Genomic DNA, 23,142 nt, shown 5'->3' on the forward strand with positions numbered 1-23,142 from the left:
CGTTGGTGAAAGCTCTCGAGTCCTCTGCAGAGTACTGCGTACCCAGGGCAATTATACTGCGCGTGCTGATGACAGAAGTGGGAAGCGTGCTCAGAGACTGTAATTTCACATAGTAAAAATAACTGTTAATTATTACGTCCATTACGTCCATGTGGAGAATCTCCCTAAACCTGGTGTTAAATGGGTTTTAAAGGACTCATTTATACACAGCCTTCATATTCACCATGCTGTTATTACCGCAGGGGCCAGGAGTTGTACGATAACAACCTCTAATAGCAGGGTGTTCGCACGACCCCTTCATATTGTAAAACTGAGAGAAAGTTACCCTGGGAATAAAAGGGACACAATTTGGGTAGGATTTTTTTCATGACTGGGTATGTCATTTGTTTGTTTATTTGAAAAGTTTCTTCACGAGTCTTAATGGAAACAGGCCCGTGTTGCTCTTTGATTGACCAGTATGGAAAATAATACAACTTCATATTGTTACTTTGTTAGGGTGTAGCATATTGAAAATGTTGTTTGAATATATTGAATAAAACACTGTTCAAAAACCTGAAAGAAGTTTAACATTTTATTATGACATTATCATTGATCTCTGGCGTGAACAGACAGTTAAAACGCTGAATGTCAACAGTGTGGTTATGTCTTTTTACAGAGGAAGCCAGTCTGGTCACTAGGAGGGCTATGTTTAGGAAATTGCCACCATATGTTTTCCAAAATGTCCTCCCCTCCCCGTTCTTTAGGGGGTGAGGTTTTACGGAATACGGAGATCTCAAGTGCTCTCTCTTTTTGAGGAAGAAACACCCAAACAAATTGTAATTGTGGGAAGGGCAGCCATGTGAAAATATGTATTTGGGTAAATTAAGTGATGGTTCCAATTCCACTTATACTAACATTTTCCTGCTGTTTATCCTTTTATGAGGTGTCTGGTTACATATGTGTTATGTGTGGGTTTCAACAGCCTGTGAAAAATACATTGATAGAGCCCGCAAATTGTGTATTGTGCTGTGGTGGTCCTATCAATCCACATATAACTGGAATTAAATCGAGTCGTTTTTGTTCTGTGGTGAATAGCAAAGATGGCTGTGTGATTTTTGTAATTAGACCAAAAAGACAACCGAAATGTAATTTCTCATGTTGACAAATAAACATAATACATCTCAAGTTGTGTTTATGATGGAAGGATGTGTGGAGACAAGATTTCAAAGCATCAATAACATGGATAAATGGGTACATAACTGGAAAGAGCCTTTGTTTCTGTCTCAACATAGGAGGTTTTGACTTCCTGCTCAAACTGGAAGTGCTGCTTCTATAATCTCCAGACTCCATCTGTATCTTCATGGTCCCCTGTGGAGGCAGGTTCCGCTGGCCTCACATGAACACTTACCAGGGCTTCACAAATACCATCAGTCAAATCCAGAATTAGATGACCACCCGCCGTCGTCACAGTCACTCATCCCTAACGTTGCCCAGCCTGTCAGAAGCTTGTCAGTGTTGTGTGACAATTGTTTAGTCTGGCTCCACAATGTTGTTTTTGTTGTTGTTCTTTTTTGGACCACTAATGAGAAGAATGTGTGTGTTTGACCTTTGTTCCAGTTAGACAGGCCTCTCTGTCCCAAAATTCCCACATCCGTAATGATTTGAGAAAGCCCCAATCTTGTGTCTTGGTTGTCATTACACATATAACCATGGGTTTTAAAACGGACGCTGCACAGCCACAGTATTTAAGTTTACATTGACATGACTCCACCTTTCGCCTCCATTTCACCCCCTTCCATGCCTAAACGCTGTTCAACTATCTATACATTCAGGACAACAAACGTGCCGAGATTCCATCGCGTGCCACCCTGTCCTTCGAGACCTCCAGTTTTTCACCCTCGAGAAGAAGCCAGAGTTTCACAAGAGACCATCTAACATCCTACCGTAATAACCATACTCTCTTCCTTGCTCCCGGGGAGTCAGAGCTGCCGGCTTAGCTTCTGAGCCTGTCTCTCCTTGGCGTCAAAGGCGTACTTGGTGTCCTGCAGCTGTTCTATGATCTCCTTGGCCTCCTTCATGTCCACGGCCAGCTGGTTGTACTTCTCCAGCAGCTCCTGGTTCTCCCTGCGGAGCTCCACCACCAGCTGGCTCAGCTCCTCGCTCTGCTTGCCGCAGTGCTGCTTCAGCTGCTCCATCTCCGCCAGCGTCCCCTCCATGCGCTTCACCAGGCCCTCCAGCTTGTCCTTCGACATCCTCCGAGACTCCCCGCAGACAGAGCAAGAGAGGGTAGAGAGAGAGAGGGTCGAGAAGGAGCGGTCACAAGGTGGTCGTTCGTGGTCTTTCGGGAGAGAGTCTTTCTAGGTGTGGCGGGGTCTCGTGTCCCTGTCGCGGTGTGTCCTGTGGTTGTGTTCTGTCCTGGGTGATTACTAGATCCTAATCCCTCTATCCCTTGCACGTCTCACATGGACCAGCCTCCCCCCGCCCCCTGTCCCTGGTAATCCCCTTAGCAGAGCTATCCTGGGCTGTCGACGACACAGGCACACCTCACACACACCTCACACACACCTCACACACTCCCGTCTACTGATGGGAACACACCACAGATTACCTCCTTTTAGAAACCAGATTACACTCTTACTGAGAACGTTGCAACAAGGAGCCAAATTAATTGAGTTCAGGCTGTTGTCCAAAGCAGGAATGTGCCATGTCTATGCTCAGTGTTAATCAGGAATTTGTTTATGAAGAGGTGCTTTGAGGAAGTGACCCACAGTTGTAACCCAGCCAGAAATCCCTCTTCACAGATATGGCAGTGTGGTGCCTTGTTAAATCCCAGTCTGCTACCAAACACAAATGGATACATGGTCATAAAACGCCACTGTCCTCATGGCTTGCAAGGCCGAGCAGTCCCCATGGCGACAGTTTATGCCTCCGGAGTTCTAGGCATCATGCCAGTCTCGCTGTCTGCCAATTGGCAGAGAGGGATCGACACGGAATGCCAGTGCACCAATATTCCATGGAATGTCCACGTTGTTCCCACCGTCCAGAGAGTTCTGTTGCGTCAAACAAGGGCGACTCAACAACGACTATGCTGTCAGGAATCACGACTGGACAACGGCTGAACACGATGGAGTCCCTTGGCCATTATACAATCCCTTATGGACACAGGACGATGATGTGAAAGGTTGTAACACTGCAGTACTGCCCTCCACACAGGCATAGCTTGCTGGCGAAAAGACAGGTTAACATGGGGTGGTACAGCTCAGTGGTTAAGCATTTGACTGCCAATATAGAGGTCATGGGTTCAAAACCCCCTCTTTATGTCAATTTAGAGAAAAGCACCTGCTAAATGAAGAGGTGGTTAACCCTTGATATCCACATGACAGTGTGGATTAATGGCCATGACTGATAACTGGGTACGACTACAGCATCGCTGGGCCTCCTTCAGGGTCTGATGTTGTTAGACTCTTCAACAGGTGAGGGGGGGGGGGGGGGGGGGGGGGGTAACAGCAACTCACCACGGCTAATTAAAGGCTAATAACTAGAGCTGATTACAGTAACTAATTATAGCTAACTACATATCTGGTTGCTCTTTAAGATCATCAGTTATTTATCTTATTTACTTAATCAGTTATTTATCTTATTTACTTCATCAGTTATTTATCTTATTTACGCCATCAGCAGCATTGATTCCTTTATGATCGTTTGTTTATGATACATCTGACAGCTTAACTGTACCATACTAATAATTACCCTGTGGTTGTCCGTTGAATAAAACCAATTTAGTCAATTAACGCCCCAGGAACAAATGATGTTGATTCATTTATAAATCATGTGGCTGGCATGCATCACTGGGACCACAGACCTGTTTAATTCTTTATTTATAAAAAAAAGAAAGATATTTCAAATCAATAACTTTGCATAATGCACATATGCATGTGAGGGGTGAAGAAAGGTCAGTCACTCAACATATTTTAACAGAAAAGCAGAAACAGGCTCAGAACAGTGTCGTTTCCCTCCTCGACAGAGTGGACACTAAGCCATCCAAAGAGTGCAATAATAAAGAGTTAATTGGCGCAGCTAGTCTCTTCTTGCCAGACAGGATACTCTCTATTTAGAGCAGCCAGGAAAAGTGAGTCATTCTCATGAAACCCAATTCAGCAAGTTTCACCTCTGCGTTTCTCGCCAGTACAAAAGCTCATGGTGTGCAGCAGAAAGATGATTATGAAGCGGGTGTGGTGCTCTGACACTGCCCCAGAGAAGGACAGATGATCTACAGAACTATCATTTCCTCCGACCCACAAATCGCTTCAAAGCATCGAGTTTAGCACAAACCGTAGTGGGAGTCCATGATGACATGTTCACAGGGCTTCAGATTCACGTTGAGCATCCGTGACTGAAAAGACTCGGTTCTTAGAAAGCTAGACGAAGCAAGCTCACTCTCTCTACTGACATTTCAAACACAATTCAAACACATTAACCAGTATCATCATCATCATCATCCTCATCATAGAATACATCACGTCACATTAAAGTCCGTATGCGTTTCGAAGGCTTAAACATAGTGTTGATTCGGACTTCCTCTCGGAGGGGGGAGCGGTGGTGGGAGGGCGCTCGTCGGGTGAGAAGTGATTTCGGTGTCTGTCTCTGAAATGTGCCAAGGACCATTGCCACGACAACTCTGTGTTGCAGTACCCCTCCCTTTCAGAGGATAAACTCATCACTCGAGATCCAAAATACAAATAAAAAAAAATCAATCATCATGGTTAAGCACAACAGTTGCCGTGAGGATGGAGGAGGGGCAGGCTGGGGCCCACTCCAAGCCCAGATACAGACAGAACTAACGAGAACAGCTCTGGTCCATGACTTCATCAGAGGGGGGCTGGATGAGCCCCCTACATTGTCCTTTGACCCGGGAGTGTCAGAGGGGGGGGGGGGGGGGGGGGGTGCTCTGGTGTGTGTGGCCTGAGCGTGCGTGTGTGTGTGTGGGGGGGGGGGGGGTATCTCTTAGGAGATCCTAAGAGATCTCCTGCTAGATGTAGAACTGGTGGAGGGCCAGCTGGTCCATGAAGGGCCGCACCAGATTGTCCGTGGCGAAGTAGAAGACCAGGCCGAAGAAGATGGAGATGGGCAGGGCGGGCAGGGCCTTCTTGAAGATGGCCAGGAGGAGCAGGGTTAGGCACAGGCCCTGGGGACACACACACACACACAATGTGAGGGGAACATAGAGGACTGACAGGAACCGTTACTTATAATGCCTCATATTGGAGAGAGAGAGAGAGAGAGGCAGAGGCAGAGAGGGTCAGTCAGACAGACTACAGACAGAAGGCAGATGTGCAGATCTCCAGGCTACAGAGCTGGCGACAGGACGGTGGGTCTTACGATGAGGATGGCCACGAAGCAGGCCAGCGTGGTGTTCCAGTCTCCGCTGGCCGCGGCTGAGGCCTTGCCCACCAGCATGCTGTAGAAGATGAAGTCTCCCAGGCCCAGCTTCACACCCCCTGGAAACACAGCACAGCGCTCAGAGGAGAACACGCACGCACACGCAGCTCTTAAGCCCTGCGCCCTCTAACCCCCCCCAGAGCACACGTGCACAACCAATCCCCTCAAATCCCTCCTGTACTGCAATTACTGTCCTGTGGGGGATCCCACCCCATAGTTACTGTGACCTTCTGAGCTCCAGAGGAGAGGGAAGGCTTGAGAGACGTCAAGTCTGGTCCTCTCCCTCTCTTTACTTTCTAATCTGTTCTGAAAACAGCCGACTGCCAGGCACATGCGGAGACCCAGAGCTGGGCCCCTCTACAGGAGGGGGCTGAGTCCGGAACCACCAGCCTGCCTGGGAGACCCAGGGGCCCCTTCTGTCCGGCCGGAGGCGGGTGGGAGGGACTCACTCTCCTCGTCGTCGTCGTCGATGGGGGGGCGGGCGGAGGGCAGCTCCTGGACCTCTCTCCTGGTGTCTTCAGTGGACTGGAGCGGGCCCAGCTGGTGCTCCTGTTGGCCCACCCAGTTGGAGGTGAAGCCACCATCATCCTCAGAGGGACTGGCAAGGGCTGAGGCCGGGGTTGGGGCTGGGGTTGCGGCAGGGACTGGGGTTGGGGCTGGGGTTGTGGCTGAGGCTGTTGATCCAGACCGCATGAAATGAGAATGAATTGCTATACATGCATACATGACTATAGTATAATGACAATCCAAACATAGAAATACATATAACTTAAACAGCTAAATGTTGTTGATCCAACGACGGGGGTCCATAGTCCTCTGGTCACCACCACTTACCCTGGCTCTCAGGCTGAGAGGCGGAACCCGAGTTCTTCCTGGGTCTGTCGGTGTCGGCCATGTTGACCAGCCACACCATGGTCGCTGTGGGGAGGAGCAGGGAGACATGTCTGGTGAACACGGTTCAGGCTAGCGTGTCTGTGCCGAGACGCATGCTGGAGGTCTTACAGGAGTAGATGAGGGCTGGGAAGATGGGCTCGTTCCTCTCCTGGGCCGTCTCCACCAAGATCCTGAGAGGCCCTTTAGGACACAGCACCGCCAGCAGGTCTGGAGGGGGGAGGGAGGGGGGAGGGAGAGGGGGGGGGGGGACACAGAGAGAAAGGGAGAGACAGACAAGTATTTAAAGCATGAACAGAGGAGTCTTTCCAAGGCTGAGGGTGACACCAGACTGAGTATGAGATCAATGGCCGTGCGGGCTCTCTCCCTTTGTCTCTGACTCTGTGTGTCTCTCCATTTCTCTCTCTGTCTGTGGTTTCCTGCTGGGGCTAAGGTTAAGGTTGGGGTTAGATTAGGGCCAGGTCATCCTGATTCACCCACTTCCTCCCGAGTCTCTCCCTTCTGTGTGTAGACTCTGCGCCGACATCCTGCCACTAGACAGCAACCAGCCGGGCCCAGCATTCCACACAGAACATGCTGGAACCTTCAACAGCACGTTGTTGTGTTTACATTAAGTCAAACTATTGGGCCACAGATAAAGAGAGGAAAGAGAAGGCAAGTCTTCCTCAAGGAAAAAACAGGAAACAGTCAGAATAGAGTCAGATATAAACTTCATAGCCAAGACAAATAGAGCAGAAGCAGTCAGGCGCTGGTTAGAGTACTGGTCAGCTGGTCAGAGTGCTGGTCAGCTGGTTAGAATGCTGGTTAGCTGGTTAGAGTGCTGGTCAGCTGGTCAGAGTGCTGGTTAGCTGGTTAGAGTGCTGGTCAGCTGGTTAGAGTGCTGGTCAGAGTGCTGGTCAGAGTGCTGGCTAGAGTACTGGTCAGCCTCTCACCATAGACGGAGATGACAGCGAGGATGAGCCAGGCGGTCCACTCAGGCAGGTACTTGATGAAGACGAGGGCCATGAGGGCGCTGATCATGATGAGGTAGGCCTGCTGCAGCCGCAGGGGGCCCTGCCAGTGGATGCAGATCATGCCCACCACACCGAAGTTCCAGATGAGCACGGCCAGCGTGATGTAGTCCATCGCCACGTTGTACGTCTTGAACACCTCCCTGTGGGGGGGGGGGGGGGGGCAGAGGGGGGCAGAGGGAGGCAGAGGGAGGCAGGGGGGGGGCAGGCCATCAGCGACGCTCACCTCCATAGCTCAGCATTGGAGATGTACGTGCAGGATAATCCTGTTTGAGTCATCGGGAGTACACCCGTGGACACGCTTAGCCATATCTGTACGTGTGTTCCCTCACCTCTGAGAGGAGGAGGAGGGAGAGGCATGGGAGGAGGGAGAGAGGGAGGAGAGACGGGGGTAGAGGGAGGGGGACCAGACTCACTTGAGGTAGATATAGGAGAAGAAGAACAGCAAGAGCAGGGAGGACAGGAAGAGCCAGCCCTGGATCACCTGTGTGGACAGAGGTCAGAGGTCAGCGGTGCTGGTCAGACCAGGAGTGCCCGGACAGGCGTGTGGGCCTGGGGGAGGGGGGTCATCGTACCTTGTAGCAGCGGTACTTGTAGAGCAGTACCAGCACCATGGTCATCACTATGATGACGCTGATCATGATGGTGGCGTTCAGGACCGAGTTGAGGGCCCGCTGGCCCACCGTTTCTGTGTCCTCAGGGAAGGGGGTGTAGATGCTGGACACCAACAACAAGAACACAGTTATACCATCGTTTGACGGCCATGTTTAGCAGGTGCTTTTAGCAGCATTGAGAGGGGGATTTGAACCTCTAGACCTGATGTGCGGTCGAAAAATCTCTACCACTGAGCTATGCCTTATCTCCACAATTAACATCTTAACCCTCTTAACTGTGCACTGAGAATGAATATGTTTTATATTTATTAGGAAAGACAACAATTTGTAGGTCTCCAAAAACTCTGGTCTTCCTAAGAGACTCTCTCACCATTCGCGCACCAAGGTCACATGATCTTCTTAGAACGGTGATTCACTTTTCCAAGATAATCGATTGGTCAGTAGGCGGTGCTTTCATACGAGGTGATCTGTTGTTATCTCAAACATAAGACCCAAGTCAGGCCCAACAGTAGACCGTCACTGCGTGCAGCTCAGTGGTAGATCATTTGACGACAGATCAAGAGACCGCGTGGCCTCTTCCCAACACACAGCTTTGGATAAAAGCTGCTCAATTCATCCATTATAGACACTGTCCTTCTATACTGGATGAGGACATTTGTGTGGATCGAGGGATGAGAGGCTCGTGTGTTGCATTAGCATCATCTAGTGGCCATGCTGGAGTACTGCATCAGAGGCAAACCAGCTGCTTGATTGCGATGTCTTGGCATCACATTCCATTTACATGTGATTCCTCTTGTAGACACTTTCCCCCAAAACAACATCAGGAAATGAAAGTTCAGTGAGTGATGCGGTTAAGTGGTGTAGTGCAGTGGTGCAGCGACCCTGCGCCCATACCGCATCACAAGTAAACCTCCAGTTGGTGCCATAACAGAATTCTCAAGTCGAGTCCTCAGTTAACTAGCCTGGCTTCCAGCCCAACTTAACCCCGCCCACAAAATAATTTGGTCGTTGCTCTGATTGGTTGTAGGTCTATCCAATTGAGCGAAGAGGCATTTGTTTTACGAGTTCGGTTGAAACACGCCACATAGTCACAGCCCAACGGAGAGTTTTCAGACTCATATTCTGACTAGAATTATGAGTATGACAACGTCAGGCTATCAGTTAACAGCCCCGCCGTCCAGTGGAAACTGTTGCGCAATACTCACAGTCTCTGGCCGTCGTTCTGCGTGTAGAAGCTGACGGACTTGATGGTCGCCACGACCACCACCATGCAGAGCGTGACGGGGACGAACAGCATGATGACGTGCTTGGCCCCGTACTTCAGCGTCAGCTCCTCGTCCTCGTCTTCGTCGTTCTCCACCACCTGCGGGGGGGGGCGTGCGGCGGGGGGCTGGCCGTTCTGTTCTGTCGACCCCCCTCCTCCTCCCGCCCCTCCTCCTCTGGACCTCACCCCAGTCACCTCAGGCTCCGAGGGCTGCGGAGCCTCGTTCGCCTGGACGGGAGGGGAACGAAAAAGGGAAGGTGACAGGAGGAGAGAGGAGTGGAAACGAGAGCTCAGTCAACAAACCGAGCACAAACAAACCACATTCAGTGTGTGGTTCATTCCACACCTCTACAACAGCAACAGCAGGCTGGCTCACGCCACTATCAAGGCAGGACTGTGAGTCTGGAGCTCAGCCAGGCACGCTGCTCCTTTGCCCCCGAGAAACACTAACTCCGGCTGCCCTCCTCCACCCAGCCCTCCTCCACCCAGCCCTCCTCCACCCTGTCCTCCTCCACCCTGTCCTCCTCCACCCTGTCCTCCTCCACCCAGCCCTCCTCTCCACCCTGTCCTCCTCCACCCTGTCCTCCTCCAACCTGCCCTCCTCCACCCTGCCCTGTCCACACATGCCAGGTGACACTGCGAGGAGGAGGCGGCAGGGGAAATACTGTCAGGCTGCCTGGCAAGTCCAGACAGCACACCTGCCTCAGGTACCCACCAAGGTATGCAGCTTTATACCCTGGCTGGGATCCCGACAGCTATGCTGGGGGGGGGGGGGGGTACATTTACATTACATTCATTTAGTCATTCAGCAGACGCTCTTATCCAGAGCGACTTACAGTAAGTACAGGGACATTCCCCCCAAAGCAAGTAGGGTGAAGTGCCTTGCCCAAGGACACAAACGTCATTTGGCACGGCCCGGAATCAAACCGGCAACCTTTTGATTAATAGCCCGATTCCCTAACCACTCAGCCATCTGACCCCCCTCCCCCCCATACATTCTGACATCAAATTCATTTTGAGCTTCTGTGTATTGCAAACGTGGTTTCTCAAGCTTATGTTTTCCCCGATGTATCCTAGTGGACTAATGCTAATGTAGTGAATTAGTTTAGCAGATGCTTCTCATCCCGAGTGACAAGCAGGGGGATTTGAACCTGCAAATTCATGATCTACAGTCCAATGCTCCATCACTGTGCTACACTCATCCCCAGTGACAGCAGAGGTCTGTGTAAGCGTAGGAGGGCTGGACCATCCTAAATTGACCCACTTTCTCCTGACCTGAGAGGCTGCAGGTGTTGCTGTGGAAACACAGAAGCAGAGATAAGGGAAGCAGAGATAAGCCCAGGCTCCGAGAAGACTGGGGAGCCACTGAGACAGCAGGACTTTGACTCACGGGTGACACAGGCCACACCTTAGTCTGCAAACCTTTGACAATCAATCATTAATTGATTGATAAAAAACAATCATGGGGTCTAGCAACTGTCTGCGGGTCAAGAGGTTTCAGGTTCAGATCCCCCTCTGTGTGTCGTAAAAGTGTGTTTGCAAAATGACTATGTTATCATGCTCATGTAAAATATTCACATTCGCGACTTCAGCAACCATGTACCCTCTCAAGCTGGATTCATACTGACCATATTGTTCTCAATATCCTCTGCATTGTTGGCCATTGTTGGCTGAAAAGACTTGTGCTTTCACATGCAGGCAAAGTTCTTCTTTCCTAGAAGAGACAGAGAATATCGACTGTGTCAAGTGCAAAGTAAAGTATGTTGAAAATCTTGTGACTGGACATCAGTGACAGGTAACAAACACTGTGCATCATACTTAATATAAAATCGCTATTTTAATTTATGACATAGATGCTTTAATTCATAGATAAACGCAAGGATAAATAAAACAGAATAGCTGAAACGCCATACATCTGTCGTCACGTATGACAACACATGTGGGAGTAACTAAAGCGTTTCATAAAGTAAATATATAAATACATATTTTTATAGCCGTTCCCTGCCTCCTCTATCAGAGCCTCTCAGAGGGTCATTGGGAACATACTATGGACAGATTTAGCAAGTCAACAGTTACTATGACTTTTCCCTCCCTCGTTCCTTTCAGCGATGCCCATGTAACTAGCTGACCAGCTACATTCGCACCGGTCATGCGAACTACCGGTCATGCATTATACAGCAACTGTTTTCAAGCTGGACATAAGGACACAGCAACTACCTTCCCAAATCTAGCTTTACAAGTTGTTCAATTAACAGTTCTGACTTCTGGCATTGCCCAGGAATTAAAACGATAAGGAGACATGGCTAACTGTGGTTAGACTAATGATTGAGGCAGGGCAGCACGGCCGTGCCTGTTGTGTGGACGCAAGACGAGCGAACCTGGTGCTTGATGATGCCCGATCCTATTTCGTTTTCCGTTTGCTAGCAGACCAAAATACCAAAAATACAGAAGTTGCAAATGTGGTTTAGTTTCTACGATGATATAGGAGCCAGGGCGTTGCTGTCTTTAAACCCGGTTATGGGCACTTTCTTCCTTATTGTTCCTTGGTTCTTTTTGTTGAAGGCTTAGCATCCGGGCTGTAGGGAAAGTGCTTCCGTTGCTACAGTCAAATTTGGGAGGCATTCAAGATTGCAGAGTTTTGTTATTATCGTTTCTACACCTTAACGGCCCCGTTTAACAACGTAAATGGTATGTGTTGACTTAAAACTTCTAAAAATAAGACACGATTTTTCTATTAAGTTCGAAGATGACACTATTCTACACCAGGGTGGAATTTAAAACTATTCAACCGCAAACTCCACCCACATGATAATGAACTGGCTGGCTCATGGCTCAAAATGTATGTGCCCAATGCAAACGTTAAATGAAAAGACACGCCCCGTTGCTACGTATCTGAGTTTTTTTCCGGTGCAAGCTACATAGCAAACCGACCTGCTAGCGAAACCACGAGTAAAAGTAGCAAGATACGCGTGTAATTGAGAGCCCCTTGAAGAAATCATGGTCAGTTGCTTTTAATTTGACGTATACATGTGTATGTCGAGACATCTAACGCATGTAACCATTGTAACCAGGCTACTATTACTGAAGGCTCGTCTGGCGATAGGTTTCATCTGCCAATGCAATGCTGCCAGAAGCAAGCTAGCTAGCTAGCTAACTAGCCACCTCATACATTTATGAAATGGGGGATGGTAACACTGGCGACTGATGTAACATTACCTACGATATTTAGACATTCACTGAGACTATCAATGGTCACTAATACTGACCATTGATGGTGTACAGCTGTATACTGCAACGTGAACATCCAAGAAGACTGTTTGTAACCTAATAGGTTACAAACAGTCTTCTTGGATAGGATATTAGCCTAGTAGGGGGCAGTGCTGACTTACACTAACTAGCCTTGTGTTTTCCGTTCAAAACCAACAAATTAAATTTACATAACTATATACAAATTGGGCGAATTTATTTGGTTATATTTGTGGCTTTTCTGTTGATCAAAGTTGTTTGCATTTCTAACAGTCTTTCCGTGACGTGTTTGATATTTCAGTCTCACACCATTCTGCTCGTGCAGCCCACCAAGAGACCAGAGGGCCGTACCTATGCAGACTACGAATCAGTTAATGAGTGCATGGAAGGTAAATTCAATCAAAATGTTACCTGTAACGGACTGTCGTTTGCATTTTGTGTGTGGGGGGGGGGGGGGGGGGGGGGGGGGGGGGGAGGGGGGGGGGGAGGGGGGGGGGGTTACACGATAAACGGGTGATAATTATTCGGGTTCTAAATATGACAGAGGTTGAGTGAGTTTGAGTCCTCATCCGATGAGGAAAGTGGCCTAAGAATAGAAGCTCAGTCTTTTTGACATCTTCTTCACTTCCACAGGTGTGTGCAAGATGTATGAGGAGCACCTGAAGAGAATGAACCCCAGCAGTCCCTCCATAACATATGATATCAGCCAGCTGTTTGATTTTATTGACGACCTGGCTGACCTCAGCTGTTTGGTGTAAGTCTGCCTGCATGTTCTTCATCCACAGATTGGAACTTGAGTGACTATGTGACTTCGATTGCATATTAAATATTTCTCTTCATATTTTAGATATTTAGCAGACAACTTTGATCTCAAATGTTTGTGTTAAAGTGCATTCATGCTACACACACGCATACCTAATCTAATGTCTCTGCAACCATAGCTATAATCAGTTTGGGAGCTTGTACATCCCAGTAGCTGCGCCTGAGGAAGTTCTGTCTGCCATCTCTGAGGTGTGTGTGTGTGTGTCTCAGGTACCGTACTGACACACAAACCTACCAGCCCTACAACAAGGACTGGATCAAGGAGAAGATCTACGTCCTTCTGCGTCGCCAGGCCCAGCAGTCTGGAAAATGAGACCTGGAGCTCCAACATGCATGTGTGTGTTTGTGTGTGTGTGTGGGGGGGGGGGGGGGGGGCTGAAGGGGGGCGGGGGGGTTATTGGCAAGAATTGTAAGGGTAAGAATGGAAAAAAGTTTGAAGTCCATAATATTTTACTATTTGTAAGTTCTTTTTTTCTGGCACAGAGATTTTTTCCCCCGTTTTGTATTAAAAGGCCTACTTCTATTAAAAACGAAATACCTTGAACCTGATTTTGTTTATATTTTTGCTTTGTCTTCTCCCAAGTATTCAAATGTAGGCTGCTTTTGTTGGTTTATATAGACTACAAGTGCATCGTTTGACACTACTAGTTTGTTTGAACTACTCGTTCATCCGAAAGATGCAACCCAAAGTGTGCTTAATTTTAAGGAAACTAGTCGGGTGCTAGTCTTTTTATATGAATGGGCCTGATCACCCCAATCGATTGTTGTAGTCGATAATTCATGACAAAATGTATATAATTAGTTTGACGTTTCAGATCGGATTTAATAATGTTCTTGTCTCATATTTTGTCTGGTGCTGTCGCTGTTATGTCTCCTCGATATCGGGCTGAATTTGGTATGTGGGACCGAATTTAAGGGACACATTTCTCATTGGGCTCCGTGATCACACTATATGCGTACTGTTACAGCTCACAGAAGATCGCGCATTAACCAAGAGCGGGCATTTTTGAAGCGTTTGAAGCATGCCTGAAAAAGACAAGAGCACCCCGTACTCGCTTTCACATCTGAGGGGCATAGCGGCGGCCGGGCCACATTACTATTTTCTACCTTTGTGTTTCTGATCGGCTTCCACTCTTGTTTCTCACACCCACCCCAGTACCCCCACCCCCAGCACCCCCCTCCCCTTCTCCTTAGCATCTGAAAGACCTCTGAGTGAGAATCGATGGCGCAGAGGCCCGCTTGACAGGACAATAAACCACAAAGAAGGGGTGAGTTTTTTTGGGGTTGAATTGCCGAATTATTCTGACGGTAGAATGAGAAAACGATGGAGAGGGAGGTAGCATAGCTGTGCTGTTTACACAGACGTCTTTTGTTACTGCGAGATGATGTGCGGCGGAGACAGCGTCAGCCCCTACGGTCCCCCCGTTAAAGAAACCAAGGAGCATCTGTACCCCCCGTCCGTGCAGACACACATACATTCACAACATTGTTTCGAACGTTATTTTCTAGGTCTGCTCACTTCCACCTTACGCAGGTTATATTTGAGCATTTATGCGTCACTGTATCTTCATAACCAAGGCTATTTGCGTGACAATAATCGATCCTGCGCGCCGCTGCATGTTCGATGGGATCATTTGCTTATTTCAGCGCTCGATGCGGTACGGCAATGGTGTTAATGCGGCGGTTGTGAGTTGTAAACAAAAATATGACAGTGAAGCGCGGAGGAGGATAGTCTTATTTTAAGGGACCTCCCCTGAAAATTGAGCGAGCGAGCGAGGGAGTGATTTTGTAAAAGGCTGGCTGTTGCGAGGTTCATGCGTTCTCTTTATAGATACCCACGATGACAAGCCGTACACGCCAGTGGGTAGCCATCCATGAGCAGATTTGTCCTCCAGTTTGCACGTCTGTTTTAAGAGACTTCCTCACAATAATCTCGTTTACAAGTGACAGCCCCTTTTTGTCAGCTCTACGTTTATTGAATTGATGACAATAAAGATCGTGTTTACTGAATGTCGTACATCATTAGATAATGTCTCACAGTGGGAATAAATTAGCCTACTTAAGATTCTGTTCTAACATGAAACTCTCACCCTACAAATGATACAAACACACACACACACACTTCGTGTTAGGCTAGTATCAAAGGACTGCTAAACGATTAGATCGATTGTACATACAACCACGTGAAACAAGTGGGCTACATGGAACGAATCACTTCAACCTTAAATGACCTCGCAGCACGGACACGTCTGTTTGTAGGCTGTGAGGAGCAGTGATGCCCCAGCACACGGAGGTTCTGCCCCCGAGTCCAGCTGCCTCTCCTGCCTGGCCCCCAGCCCCTGCCCAGGCCTGAACCCCGGCCAACACGTCCCATGAGGCCACCACGAGAACTCTGTCTGTCTGCTCTGCATGGGGTCTCCCACATATGAAGTAGGTTCACATTACACCTCCCTGGATCACGCTTGCAAGGGGAAACAAAGTCAATGACATGTGTAACTACTCCGAACTGCATAGAATACCTTATCAGTGCACAACGTCTTGCTGGCTTTGTGGGGTTTTCATTGACAAGAGGCCAAAACTGAGAATGTGACCATACCTCACTTTCTCTCACCGTGGTCCTTCCGTTTCTTCTCTCTCTCTCTCTCTCTCTCTCTCTCTCTCTCTCTCTCTCTCTCTCTCTCTCTCTCTCTCTCTCCCTCTCCCTCTCCCTCTCCCTCTCCCTCTCCCTCTCCCTCTCCGTCTCCGTCTCCCTCTCTCTCTTTCTGTTTCTCTTTCTCTTTCCCTACTTCTATCTTTCACCTTTCTCCTCGCTTCCTCTTCCCCCTCCCCGTCTGCTCCCCCCTCTCTCCTCCCCCCCCTCTCTCTCAGTGGACATGGAGGATGAAGATGGGACTTGTCTACTTGATGTTTTGTGGTGAGTGTGTGAGGAAGATGGGACCTAACGTGTGTTGTGTGTGTGGTAGAGAGGTACTTGTGTGTTTGAGGTCCACAGTGTGTGAGAGGTAGAGAGTGTATTGTGGTGTGTGTGTGAGGTACAGAGTGTATTGTGGTGTGTGTGAGAGTACCCAGTATGCAGAAAAAGGTGGCTGGTTTGTAACAGCTCTTCTTCTGTCACAGCGATCCCCAGGCACTGAACGACTTCCTCCACGGGACTCATGAGGTAAGGACATCCACAGGTCTCCCTCCATCAAGACCATCGTGAGACACACACACACACAAAACATTGCCTTCCACACAGCCACAACCAGCACATGTATGTAGAGAGGAGGTGTTTGGTGAGGGAGCAGGGAGTACAGGTCCAGTACCAGTCATAGTTACTGAGTGCTGATTAGGAGCATGGTCCATCTAACCCTGGTTCTGCCCCCAGCTACAGGATGAAGACCTGCTGCTCAGCTCCTCCTCTGGGGAGCCCTCCCTGCTCACCGACGCCCCGGTGAGTCTGTCCGGTCCTCCAGCCAGGGTCACATCGGTGTCAAACTACGGTCACACCAGAGTCAAACTAGGGTGACACCAGGGTCGCAGGAACCTCTGGGGGTCTTGCTGTCTGCTACTCCCTGTTTGATGGTCTCCCTTTCTCCTTGTGTTCCTCCGTCTCTCTCCTCCAACCTTACTCCCCCCTTGCCCCTCACCCACACTCCCCCTTCCTTTCCCCCTCATCCCTGACCCCCCCCCCCCCCCCTTAGAGCCCTGTCTCTCTATTGGCTGAGGACAGCACCTCCCAAGACACGCCCCCCCCTGGCTGTGTGGATCTGTCCTTCCTGGAGGAGGCTCTGCTGGCGTCCCCGGAGCCAGACGCCTCCCCAGGGGCCGCTGGGGGGGCAGCCCAGGCAGGGCGTGCCGAGGACGAGGAGGTGGCCTGTGACATCCTCCAGCAGAGTCTCCAGGAGGCTGACATCACAGAGCAGACCATGGCTCTGGAGGCGGGCCTGGATCCCCCTGGGGAGGGCCCGTCTCTGTATGCCCCCGGCCCCCTCGTCTCCCCTCCTGTCATGCCCTTCCTCCCTAAAGTGGTGCCCTTCCCCCCCGCCCTGCCCAGGGACACCCAGGCAGCGGTGGAGCCCCCCCAGCCCTCCCTGCTGGCCGTGGGGCCGGGCTGCCCCTCTCTGAAGCCCACCGCTCCTCAGCTCATGGGTCTCCTCCCTGGGAGCGTGTTCCCCGCCCCTCCCCCCGAACCCTCCTTCTCCCTGAGTCCTGTCCAGGACTCCAGCATGCTCCTCCAGAAGGCCCTCCCCGGCTTGACAGGGCGCCCCCTCATCGCCCCCAGCCTGAGGACCACCCCGGGCCCGGGAATCCTGCTCCAGAGGGGTCCCCTCCCCATCCAGCCCAAGCTGCCCATCAGCATCCAGCCCCGGCTGGTACAGATCAGCCCCAAGCCTCCCGGGCACAAACCCTCCTCGGGTCTCACCTTTGTCCCTGGGACCACGTCTCCCAACATCCTGCTGTCCCCTCCTCCGGGCCCCCATCTCCCCTCGCAGCCCCCACCCGGCCCCCAGCCCCCCAAGCCTGTCAGCCTGCAGCTCCTCAATCAGGGGGGCTCCTTCGTGCTGCAGCCCCAGGGCCTCTTTCAGGGCCAAGGCCAGTTCCTCCTCCCCAGCCAGGCCCCTGTCACCCTGTCCCAGCCTGTGGGGGCCCCTCGGTCCCTCCTCACACCTGGCCCCCAGGGCCCCCCCATCCAGGGCGTGTCCTCCTCGGCAGGCCACCTGGTTGACGGCTCCCAGATCCTGACCGTCCCCCATCGCCACCTCAACTTCAGCCCCGTGTTCACCACGCCGTCCGGGCAGCTGACTCTGCGCCAGGGCGCCCTCCTCTCCGGCCCCTTGCAAATCCAGCCGGCACCCCCTACAGTCTTCCAGATGCCGGCGCAGCTAGCGTCTGCCTACGCCCCAACGGGGCCAAGCCAGCGTGCCACACTGGTCCACAGCCCCGCCCTGGGGAACCACATCACCCTGATCAACAGCTCCACCATGCTGCCCCCAGACCTCGCGTCCATCTCCATCCTCAACGGTGGCCCCGTGGTGCAGGGGCTGCCCTTTGCCACCCCAGCCCGGAGGGGGGCGGTCACGGAGGCCCAGCTGAGCCTGCAGCAGGCGTCTGTGGTTCTGCTCCCGGAGAGGCCGCCGCTGGAGGGAAGGAGAGGAACAGACGAGCGGGAGCAGCAGCGGGGCCAGGTGAGACCCTCCACACGTCCAGGTTGTGAGGAGGCAGAGACGAGGGGATGCTGAAAATAGAATGGGTTTATTTTGGAGACCCTTTCGTCCCAAATCTACGTATAGGGGGAGGAGCTTCTCTTGCCGGAAAACCTACACACAGGTGGTGATAATTGCTTTGTTGACTTTGTCCCGACAGTCAAACAGACACGTTCTCCAACACGCCGCTCCGCAGTCTGTGGTCCCAGGTCTCCAGCCCCCCTCCCCCCCTGTGGTCACCCTGCTGCCAGCCCCCCAGGCCAGCCCCCCGGGCCCCGACCCCCCACCTGTGGCGGCCCCCCTGCCCGAACTCATGCTGCCCCAGAGCGACAGGAAGCTGGAGGAGGTGCCCCTGGGGGCCCAGACCTTCATCCAGAACATTCTGCAGGTCTGTCTCTCCATCATGTTGACTACCTGTCAAGTGTAACTAAACACCAAAGCCAGGTCAACTCCCATAGTTAATACTCACGCGCTGAGAAATTCATCAATGCTGGGCATAATTCCGACAAATCTTTGCAAAAGCTATTTTTGCTCAGAGTGGTTAAAAACGTTTGAGGAAATTTCCTACAAATGAGAGCTTTTTCGAGGTAATCTGAAGTATGACGTTGTGGATGATAATTGGCCATGTTCACTTTGAGGGTTTGAAGAAACCTTACATTTACACATTTACATTTAGTCATTTAGCAGACACTCTTATCCAGAGCGACTTACAGTAAGTACAGGGACATTCCCCCGAGGCAAGTAGGGTGAAGTGCCTTGCCCAAGGACACAACGTCATTTGGGAATCGAACTGGCAACCTTCAGATTACAAGCCCGATTCCCTAACCGCTCAGCCACCTGACTCCCTGAAACCTTGAAATACCCCACTCACATCTTTCTCTTTATTAAATATGAAAGGGCAGGCTAAGGCTGCCATTGAGGTGAGGTGGTACTCTGTCATGCTAAATCAAAACAAGCTGAAAGGATAACCTGCCTGTGCCATTTCCATGTGATGATTCTCTCCACCCCAGCAGAAGCATCTGTGTCCCAGCCCAGCAGCGGAGGCAGTCAGGGCTGCTCTGCCCATGGAGCCCGAGGAGCCTCACACCTCACCCGTGGCCAATCCGACAGAGGACCCGCCCCCCACGCCTTCACTCATTGGTGAGGCCTCCGGAGCCCTATCTGTCCTGACCAACCAGGAGCTGACCGAGGGACTGTCTGCGCTGAGCCACCCCTGTGGGATGACCTCTCCTCTGGGGTCTGAGAGCCAGGACCCAGCCGTGCTCTGCTCCCCCCTGGACCAGGCCCTGGACATCACCCCGCCCCCCAGCAGGGCTTCTCCAGCTGCTGGGGGGGGCAGCTCAACTCCCCAGGCCCGACTGGCCGAGTACAGCAGCCCCCTCGCTCCGGCCCCCAGCGTCTCCGGGCCTCTGGGACAGTTGGACCCCCCCTATATGTCTGTGGAGGGGGGGCCCCCTGCTGTCCAGCAGCACACACAAAACAGTGAGTGTGTCATGAGAAGCTCAAATGAATCCATCCCTCTGTAGATGTAAAACAACAGTTGCCGTTGCTTGGTTTGATTGGTTTAACTGAGTTTCTTATCTCTATGTTTCCCTCACCTAACTTCATTGTTACCACTGTTATCATCATCCTCATTTTCATCGTTGGCATCATCTTACATGCCACCAGCTGCTATCTCGGACATGGAGGGTATAACCTTTAGTCTTGAAGTCCACCTGCCTTCCCCTCCACCCCAGCCCCCCAGACACCACCTCCACCATCCCCTGGCCCAGGATCTGCAGTCAGGGATGAAGGTAAGAGACAGTCCTGAAGATGAACTGCATTCCCCTGATGTGTTTGTCCTAAAACGATACCCTTGTAATGTCCTCCAGGTTCCAGGCCCTGCGGAGGAGAGGTGGGAGGAGATACTAACACCAGCCATGCGCAGACACAGGTAAAGAGAGGGGGGGGGGGGAGGGAGAGGAGGGAAAGGGGGGGAGGTGAAGCACGATAAGGTAAGTACATTTCTTCAAGATGATTTATGTGATAGTTGTGCTGATGTGTGGTGTGTGTGTGGTGGGGTGTGTGTGGTGTGGGGTGTGTGTGGGGTGTGTGTGGTGTGTGTGGGGTGTGTGTTCTCCCCAGGCTCCAGCAGCAGATGTTCTTGGACCAGGAGGCGGTCCACAACCCCGCCCCTTGCATGCCCTTCTCCAGTCTAGAGGAAGCAATGAGAAACCTGCTCCCTTACCACACCTGTGCTGGGCTGGAGGCTGTACACACACACTTCAGCTCAGGTAAACCTGGAGCCTGTACGTATGTTTCACTATTGGTTCAGTCAATAGTGAGGAACCTCCATGTTAGCCATCACAAACGATGTGAGTCATCACATCGTTTGACTCCTGTGTGTTTGACCTGCACTGTGTTACTCTGCAGTGGACGAGCGGTTTGATTCGGTGTCAGCGTTTCTCCTGAACCGCACCAAGGACATGGTCAACAAGTACAGGCAGCTACTGGTGGGGGAAGCCCAGGTTAGAACAGCTCACCAGCCCCCCCCCCCCCCCCCCCCCCCCCCTCATGAACCTTCTCCACTTGCTGGCTGTTTGTCAGCAAGACATTCACGACAACATTAAGCGCTATATATATATATATATATACACAAAATAATATAATTTTTTATTGTACAACAATTAAAATTCTAAATTGCATTACCATCTTTGTCAGATCACTCATTAAATGCATAGATTCTGACATTTACATGCCATTCTTCAGAGGTTATTTGCAGCAACATAAAAAGTACATCAAGTTTAGGTATGTTTGTTTCATGTGAGTGTGTTGTCCCAGCAGGTGAGCCCATCTGCAGAGATGGTGATGCTGGAGAGGCTGTTCCTCCAGGCGGAGCGCCTGGCGCTGGGAGAGGAGAGGAGGAGGGCCCGCAGAGACCCAGGTCAGACCCCACCCAGCCCTGACCCTGACCCAGCCTTGACCCTGACTCAGCCCCGACCCCTGACCCTGATCCTGACCCACCCCTGACCATGAGCCTGACATAGACCTTGACCCAGCCCTGACGCTGACCCTTGACATTGCCCTGACCCCAACCCTGTCTTGATACTAAACCTGACCTGATCTTAACTCCAAGCCAGACTCTGAATTAACACTGAATCTGACCAGAACCCTTACCTCAACCTAAATCCCACCATGATCCAAACCTAACCTATCTCACCCTAACCCAACCTAACCTATCCCACCCTAACCCACCCTAACCTTCTTATTACAGAGTCCTTTCTGATGGACCTTTGTGCACCATCGTCCGCTCCCCCTTGTGCCTACACCCCCTCTCCCCACGTCCCCTCTGACAGCCCCCCATCCTCCCCTGCCTGGATGCGCCTGTCCACCCGCCCGCCCGGCCTCCGGACCTACCGCTCCAGCACCAGGGGGGGTCTGAGGCTCACCATCAAACATGAGTCCGGCTCCAGGAAGGTTGTCCTCAACTCCGCTTGCGACCCCTCGCGACGCTCCGCCCCCTCCGGCCTCAAACGGAACCACGCCGGGCAGCTGACCAATGGGAGCTTGATCGTCAAGGAGCAGAGCCCTCACGGAACCAATGGGACACCCTGTCCTCTGCCCAGGGCGGGGATATCCAACGGCGCCCCGCCTCCGAACGCTGCTGAGGAGGTTGGGCATCCCGGACGGACGGAAGTGCGGACGGAAGTGCGGGGGCAAGCGGCGCCGCGAGTGACTCCCAACGCCCCTCCTCTGTCGGAGCGCCGCACCGCCTGTGGGGCTCCGCCCCCTCCAGACTCCAGCGGCCCTACCCTAAAGAGCTACAACCCCCTACCCCGCCAGCCCCTGCCCGAGCCCCACCCGGCCGAGCGCCTCCCCCCAGAGGACCACATGCTCAGTGAACACCTGCAGAGTGCCATCGACAGCATCCTGGAGCTTCAGCGTCTACAGGGTCCTAGCGCCCCCACTCCCCGTAGCCAGCAAGCTCCCGCCCTGGACCAGGGGGTCACCAGCATCCTGGAGGGACACCTGTAGGAGGGGGGGGGGCTCTGGGAGGGGGGGGGGCTGGGAGACTCTGGGTTGCCAAGGGGGATAGGGGCACACGACAGCAGCACTATTTATGTCCTGTAGTTGTTAGATACTTCATTTGATGTACATATTTGTGGAAAATCTATTTAAATAGGAGATATTTACAGTTTTAGTGGTAGTTTAAGGTCATCCACAGGTCAAAAGCAGAGCAGGTGTAACCTTCATCAGCATATAGTATATAAGTAATAGTAGGGTGAAGAAGGAGAGGGTTAGACTGAGATTATTCAATAGTTTTCTAGAGAATTCCGTTGAAATGTGAATGGTTTTGTTTTTTTGCCTTGCGCTAAGCCGCCAGGGTACTTACTTTGATCATCTGTGCCAACTGTGTTCAAGATGAGTGACGTCGATCAAGGGAAGGTGTGTGTGTGTGTGCGCCTGTGTGTGTGTTTCTTAATGTGACTATGTGTGCCTGGATGTGAGGGGCTAGGGAGTCTGAGGAGAGTTGAGATGGAGGGTGTCAGGGACGTCGCACTCTTCAAACCTGACCCCCCCCTTCGGCTTGTCAGACCCCAAAGAGGTCATGTGACCTGCTCCATCCCGTATACACCAGCGAACGTTGTGTCTGCAGTCTCTGGAGCGCAGGAGCCTGTCCAACACAGCTCCTGGAGGAGGAAACCAAGAGG

General features: G+C 51.5%; 4 protein-coding genes across 4 annotated transcripts in view; 2 read left to right on the top strand and 2 right to left on the bottom strand.

The window, feature by feature from the left end:
- LOC124463639 (papilin-like) overlaps positions 1-255 on the bottom strand; it is a 21,469-nt gene extending 21,214 nt beyond the window's left edge. The window contains 1 exon segment of the mRNA XM_047015451.1: positions 1-255. This exon segment is cut by the window's left edge and continues 228 nt beyond it. The gene's annotated coding sequence lies outside the window, so the exon portion shown is untranslated.
- A 3,585-nt stretch (positions 256-3,840) lies between these two features.
- psen1 (presenilin 1) lies at positions 3,841-11,974 on the bottom strand. The gene is made up of 11 exons (XM_047018272.1): positions 11,576-11,974; positions 10,826-10,911; positions 9,139-9,425; positions 7,895-8,036; positions 7,736-7,803; positions 7,242-7,462; positions 6,421-6,519; positions 6,253-6,336; positions 5,868-6,092; positions 5,359-5,477; positions 3,841-5,164 (listed from the first exon to the last, which is right to left on the bottom strand). Exons 2-11 carry the CDS (start codon positions 10,859-10,861, stop codon positions 5,009-5,011), a joined length of 1,437 nt encoding a protein of 478 aa, XP_046874228.1. The 5' UTR covers positions 10,862-10,911; positions 11,576-11,974; the 3' UTR covers positions 3,841-5,008.
- Positions 11,975-12,084: 110 nt separating this feature from the next.
- On the top strand, positions 12,085-13,809 carry LOC124464819 (enhancer of rudimentary homolog). Its single transcript, XM_047016691.1, has 4 exons — positions 12,085-12,197; positions 12,745-12,832; positions 13,077-13,197; positions 13,476-13,809. Exons 1-4 carry the CDS (start codon positions 12,195-12,197, stop codon positions 13,576-13,578), a joined length of 315 nt encoding a protein of 104 aa, XP_046872647.1. The 5' UTR covers positions 12,085-12,194; the 3' UTR covers positions 13,579-13,809.
- Positions 13,810-15,607: 1,798 nt separating this feature from the next.
- Positions 15,608-22,465, top strand: si:ch211-168d23.3 (BRD4-interacting chromatin-remodeling complex-associated protein). The gene is made up of 13 exons (XM_047018220.1): positions 15,608-15,695; positions 16,134-16,179; positions 16,383-16,425; positions 16,633-16,698; positions 16,949-18,433; positions 18,612-18,839; positions 19,462-19,933; positions 20,120-20,244; positions 20,323-20,384; positions 20,576-20,724; positions 20,864-20,958; positions 21,272-21,374; positions 21,705-22,465. Coding segments are annotated over exons 1-13 (3,636 nt in total). The 5' UTR covers positions 15,608-15,694.
- Positions 22,466-23,142: the final 677 nt, after the last annotated feature.

Source organism: Hypomesus transpacificus, chromosome 3 (assembly GCF_021917145.1).
Source record: "Hypomesus transpacificus isolate Combined female chromosome 3, fHypTra1, whole genome shotgun sequence".
Lineage (NCBI taxonomy): Eukaryota > Metazoa > Chordata > Actinopteri > Osmeriformes > Osmeridae > Hypomesus > Hypomesus transpacificus.